Below are 6,451 nucleotides of genomic sequence, written 5' to 3' on the forward strand. Positions count from 1 at the left end.
ATTGAAAAATCGAAAACAGTACGCGATTATGGATTGCAGTTTTTTAAAGCTACTGACCCTTTCCAAGATATTTGTTCCTAGTAGTGTGATTTTTAATGACGTTATTGGTGGACTTTCGCGCACTTCCGATCTTTCATGATTTTTTATGTTTAATTGAGGCCACGCGTCATCTTTTTTGCTGAGCCAGTTAGGACCGTGGGACCAAAACTCATTGTTTAAAAACTCCTGAGGTCCTTGACCACCAGAAATCAAGTCAGCAGGATTGTCATGAGTAGGTACGTGTGGCCACTCATGACCTTCGGTTTTTTCTTGTATTTCGGCTACCCGATTGGCTTCAAACGTTTTTAGTGTATGTGGTGGCGTATTTAACCAATTGAGGGCAATTGTGGAATCAGACCAAAAATAGATTTTTGAAAATTGCAATTGCAAAGATTTTACAGTGGCGCTGTATAGTTGCGCCAACAAAAGAGCTGCACGCAATTCCAATCTTGGCAATGACGTAGTTTTTAAGGGAGAAACTCGTGACTTAGAACAAATAAGAGCACAATGATGATTGCCTTGAGTGCCCGATGATCTCAAATAGAGGCAAGCGCCATAGGCCTTCGCACTAGCATCGCAAAACCCATGTAGCTGAATCTCAGTTGAATTTGGAATCATGATACAACGATCAAACCTGAGATCGTTTAACAACGGCAATTCGTTTCGGTATTGGATCCAAGCCTTTTGAACCTCGACTGGAGCAGGTGTGTCCCATGTGAGTTTGCGTTTCCAAAGCTTTTGGATCATAATTTTTGCGGACAAAACTACGGGCCCTAATAAACCTAATGGGTGGAATAACTTAGCAGTTTGAGATAAAATCACTCGCTTTGTTATTGTATCGTTCGAACTTGGCAGATTGACAGTATATAAAATGGAATCGGTTTTCGCATTCCAGTGTATGCCTAATGTTTTTATTGTTTCTGTCGGGTCGAGGGATCGGTACGTAATTGAGGTTTCATCCGACAAATCATTGCATAAAGTGGATGATTTGATGCCCATTTTCGCAGATTGAAACTGCCTTTATTTAAAAGAGTACTTAAATTGTTTCGAAGTTCAAGAGCCTCTTGAAGTGTATGCGCGCCTGTTAAGAGGTCATCCACATAGAAGTCGCGTTTGAGAATAGCCGATGCAATGGGATACGATTCGCGTTCGTCATCCGCGAGTTTGTGTAGTGTGCGAATTGCAAGAAATGGTGCGCAAGCGGTTCCGAAGGTAACCCTATTCAATGAATAAATTTTGATAGGTTCGGAAGGGTCTGGCCGCCACAAGATTTTCTGAAAAAGACTGTTGTCTTGCGCTACACGAATTTGCCTGTACATTTGTTGTATGCCTGCTGTCATGGCATACAAAAATGTTCTAAATCGAGCAAGAATGGAAAACAGATCCTCTTGTATAGTAGGACCAACCATGAGAGTATCGTTTAAAGAGATACCAGTCGAAGTTTTGGCAGATCCGTCAAATACGACTCTAGTTTTTGTAGTAATGCTACTTTCCTTCACTACAGCGTGATGCGGGAGAAAATAGCCCTTATTTGAAACTAAGTGACTGGGAATTAATGACATATGATTTTCAGTGAGATAGCCTTGCATGCATTCTGTGTATTGAGATTTAAAAGAAGGGTTTTTCTCGAATTTACGTTCTAGCGCATAGAATCTTTGAAAAGCTGTATTGCGAGAATCATCAAGCGAATCTTTCTTATTATTAAAGTGCAGTTTGACTACGTTGCGGTTACTATCGTCCCGCGTAGTATTTTTCACATAATGCGATTCACACTCCTTTTCTTCCCGAGAACGAATTTTATTTGGATTTTCTGGTTCTAGTTCCCACAAAATCGGTAAATCTTGAAATTTGATAAGATTGCAAGAAGCTTGCATCGGACTTATCGGGGCAGTACGAGGTTGGGTGTAACGTCCGGCGACAATCCAATCTAAATCGGTTTCTTGCAAAATGGCTGATTGACCTGGGAAACGAATTTTTCCTGTCCCTAAAAGCTCGTAATAAAATTCAGCCCCTATTAAAATATCTACGTCTGCAGGTCGGTGAAATTCAGGATCAGCTAACGAGATGTTTTCAGGAATCTTAGATAGCTTTTGATTAAGTGTAATGGACGGCATTCTACTAGAAATTTCATTGAAGACGAGAAATGACATTTTCAAATTAAGATCATTTACGCGTGATTTGATGTTAGTAGAGGTAGTATATTTGACATTCGTTTTTAAGTTGTCTTCTCCTCTGAGTTGCATGTCAAGACGATTTTTCTTGAGACCGAGAGCGGAAGCAAATTTATCGGTAATTGAATTGCACTGAGAACAACTATCGAGAAGAGCGCGGCACGGATGATATTGACCTTTATTGTCTAAAATTTCGACTAATGCCGTTCCAAGAATTACTTGCGATGGTAATTGTGCATGAATGCTGACCAAAGTGGTAGAAGAGTTTACAGGTTTCGAAACGTCCTGCTCTGGGATCTTTTCAGGAAAATGTAAAAGAGAATTATGTCGTTTTTTACATATGCGACAAGGACCTTTGCGACATTCACGGGTACTATGTTGAGGGCTAAAACAATTGTGGCAGAAGGATGCCTTTTTCACAAAATCATATCTATCTGCTGCTGACATCTTCGAGAACGTTCTACACGAGTAAAGTAGGTGCTCCTCTGAGCAAAGTAAACACTTAAGCTTAAAGGTTGCATCCTTTGAAATCGACGCGGACATGCATGATTATGATGGCTTAAAATTGAATCGCGAGTGTGTGACATTTTTGGTGTATTTTTATGGGACTGAGTAGGTTTCTGAGAAAATTGGGTAGATTCAATGAGCGCTCTTTGTTCTAGAAAGGAAGTCATATCTTTCATAGTGGGCATATCGGAAGTACCTATACTCTCCTCCCACTTTTCCCGAGTATAATCGTTCAATTTTTCCTTTACTATAAAAATAAGCAAGCTATCCCATTGATCTACAGGCTGACTTAACGTTTTAAGAGCTCTAACGCGTTTTTGAACATTGTCCAATAGCGCGCGAACTGAGAATTCCTTTGAAACTGTATGAATTTCAAGTAAAGACTTGATATGACTTTCAACAATAAATTTTCGATTATCGTATCGTTTTATTAAAAGGTCCCACGCTATTGGATAATTCGCGGCAGTTGTTTCAAGTGAATTAATTACTTCTTTTGCGTCACCCTGTACGCATGCCTTGAGATACATAAATTTGTTGATCGTAGGGATATTCATGTTGTCATGGCACATAGCCTTAAAGGAATCATAGAACTCGAGCCACGTATCAAACGTACCATAAAAGGTAGGAGTTTGAAGCTTTGGTAATTGAAAATGAGACGAATTTTGATTAGGAAATTGACCCGGATCTAGGTTCATTGTAAGCGAATTTTGAATTAAATTAGAATGATTACTGGAAGCAGATTGTGCGGAACCGATTCCTGACAAAGAGGACAGTTTTTGAATGTATTTTTTTGCAGTGCCACTTATCTCGTAGAATCGATCCTCGAATTCCAACCGTTCTGACTCGTGTACTGAGACGTCGTCATTCGGTTGTAATTCTTCGATTCCCGTTTGAACTTCGTCAAAGGATTGCCAAAGTTCATTGTGTCTCAACAGTCGCCCTTCTAAATCGAGCGAATATAAATCTGTATTATCTTGTATTTTCTTGAGAATAGTTTTAAACCTTGTAACTTGAGTTTTAATAGTTTCCCACAACGCATTATAATATCGACGCGATAGGATATACATGGATATGGAAAATCGATAAATCACTGGACTTACTTTGATTCGCTGAGACTTGCGTTGCAGATGATGAGACGTTGATTTGCAGTAGAAGTTCCTTCTCTGAAAGTAGGAAGCACGTCTGAACTCAGTTGGAAGCTCTTGTTTTGTCGTAGATGTAGCATTGACCACAGATGTAGTATTGACAAATGTAGTGCTAGAAATCCTCCTCAGTAGTGGTGCTGGTTTGCTTTTGTTAAAAATGTTCTTTGAATCATTTCTTTAAAACTCACAGAAACGAATTCACTATTTAAAGTCACTAGCTTTGAAATCACTAGCACAAAGTCCAAACGTCATTGATTAAAAGTCACTAGTTTTAAAATCACTAGTATTTAAAATCACCAGTTTTGAAATGAAGTATGAATTTCAAAATTCATTAATTAAAGGCCACTAGTTTTAAAATCACTAGTATTCACATTCATGCTAGTTTTGGAATTGCTAACTTCACGTACACAGATCTTAAGAAGTTCACTCAGTTTTTAACATTCATTGAATTCACAAAAGCAATGTCTCACATTTTTACCGAACCGGCGCGATTTTATTTGAAGCGCGCTTACTATGCAAAACATCCGCGACTCGCGAAGGACCAAAATGTTCCTTATGTAGGATGGTAATTTTATAGGGAACTAGATGTAATTGGGTCTTTTGTATAAAAACTGTTACAAAAAAACAAAATACAACTTATGCTATGTTTATTAATAGTACAAAACACTGTATATGGAATGGAGGAGTTATATTACAATTATATGCTATTGGAAAACAATTTGTTAGGCTGCCTATGCAACGAACTGCATAGGTCAGATGCTCATTAGAGACTAGTTGACGGTTTCGGTTTTGGAGATGACGCGAACGTCGATTTTGGAAATCGACGAAGTGGAAAACCCTAAGGGAAAAACCCCCGAAGTTGAAACCCAAGGGTCTAGAGGCCCTTGGTCACATGGTTGACAGATGCGTAAGTAAAGACAGGCAGGCTAACGATTTAAGAACCTTGAAAATAACGTCTAATGACAGAAAAGTTTTTACAGCGATCGGCGATCGTGCCTTCAGACGGTTTAGGCAGCTTATTGCAATAAAGACATAAAATAGAAACTTTAGGAATTTTCACTTCTAGTAAACACTTACATACACAATTTAGAAGTTAGGATGTTAAAGACAAATGTTCCTAAATATTGTTCCCAGAGTAACGTAAAATAAATTTTTGCCTTTCGACGAATCGCATAAAAATAAGTATAATATAATTGTTCCGACGGAACATTAACTTTACAAGGCGCTAGGCACCCTTCCGGTACCACCTGACGGAAAGAGAAATGTATAAAATGAAATTTCGAAATAAGTTATCTCTAAAAGCATGATTAAATGCCCTAACTCTTGGTAGAGGGATTATTCGTGGGGTAAGAAACGTGTAGACCCTTTTTTTAAATAACAATAATTGAAACGACTTTATTAATGTGAAAGAAAAAGAATAATGGATTGATAAATTTACAAAATGTCCGTTAAATGAAACTCATGTTGGCATTCGCCAGAAGGGCATTACTTGCAATTATAGGTTAAGCGGATGCTCCAAAAACTTCTGCCATTTTCATCCTTACAAGCGATTACGCATAAACATTATTTTAAAAGAAAAACTTAGTTAAAAACATTCTTGGAAACAAAAGAAGAGAAAAAAACGTTACGGGATTATGCCTAAAAACTACAACACACAGTAAAATACCTCAAAGGCACACACTTGTAAAACCCGAAGAACGAAAACAATAAATTATTTTATTGCGAGAAAAAACATAGACACTGCGCGAAATTCATTCTTTTTTTAAAAGACAAAAGACTATAATTTTGAGGGAAGAAAAACTAAGACGCCTACCTTTGTCTCCCTGAAGCCGATGTGAATCGAGGAAGAAAATTCCTTGCGACTCAGTACGTACAAATAACTGTAGAGCGTGGAAGACCAACACGAACTGAACTCTTGCCTTGCTTTCTTGGCGCCTTCCCGCTTGTCTCCGCTTGTTCACCGGTTAGGTCCGGGAGGTGCTGCCCCCTATAAGCTTTACTCCTGGCTCGTATGGTGTAGTAGGTTACGTCGTAACCAACCTGATGGTGGTACGCCAGTCACCACCCGACGCGCTAGTAGTGTTAATGATGGTCGCCAGTTGTTATGACATGTGCCGCGCCGGATGTTAAATTGGTGTTTTTCATTAAAGGAAATAAGTGAAAATTAACCTGGATGGCATAGGTTATTGATAGAGTCGAAGTATAGATGGAATTGCATCTGTGAACTGTGAGTGACTGGCCGGTAATAGCGGTGTTTTATTTTTTGGATAACAAATGAGTGTTAATACTGGAGCCCTCCAGAATTTCCTCCAAAACGTCGCAGATGTTGTTCCGGATTTATTATTCCGGATTTCAGGGAAACGAAGGCAGATCGTCTGCACGGAAAAAAAATTCTTGAGGCGAACGAGTGAATATAGAATATATTAAACTCAAAGAAAGTGTACGCTTGGAATTGGTAAAACGTCTAGTTAGAAGAGTTACACATTCAGTTACTTTATGTAAATTGTTCTCGTAAATCAGGAATTTGGGCAAAATTGCTAAGTTGGAAAGTTTATTATTTTCGACAGATTATGTATAATTGTATTATCT

At 38.5% G+C, this 6,451-nt stretch overlaps 3 protein-coding genes across 3 annotated transcripts in view; all 3 read right to left on the reverse strand.

Moving 5' to 3' along the window:
* Nucleotides 1-786, reverse strand: part of LOC117173686 — a 990-nt gene extending 204 nt beyond the window's left edge. The window contains exon 1 of the mRNA XM_033362327.1: nucleotides 58-786. Within this exon, the coding sequence (XP_033218218.1) occupies nucleotides 58-786 (729 nt within the window). The remainder of the gene's footprint in view (nucleotides 1-57) is intronic.
* Nucleotides 1-6,451, reverse strand: part of LOC117173350 (coiled-coil and C2 domain-containing protein 2A-like) — a 146,254-nt gene that overhangs the window by 133,634 nt on the left and 6,169 nt on the right. The gene's annotated exons all lie outside the window — the stretch shown is intronic.
* On the reverse strand, nucleotides 951-2,153 carry LOC117173687. The gene has a single exon (XM_033362328.1). The coding sequence runs from the start codon at nucleotides 2,151-2,153 to the stop codon at nucleotides 951-953; it is 1,203 nt and encodes a 400-aa protein (XP_033218219.1).

This window comes from Belonocnema kinseyi, chromosome 5 (assembly GCF_010883055.1).
Source record: "Belonocnema kinseyi isolate 2016_QV_RU_SX_M_011 chromosome 5, B_treatae_v1, whole genome shotgun sequence".
Lineage (NCBI taxonomy): Eukaryota > Metazoa > Arthropoda > Insecta > Hymenoptera > Cynipidae > Belonocnema > Belonocnema kinseyi.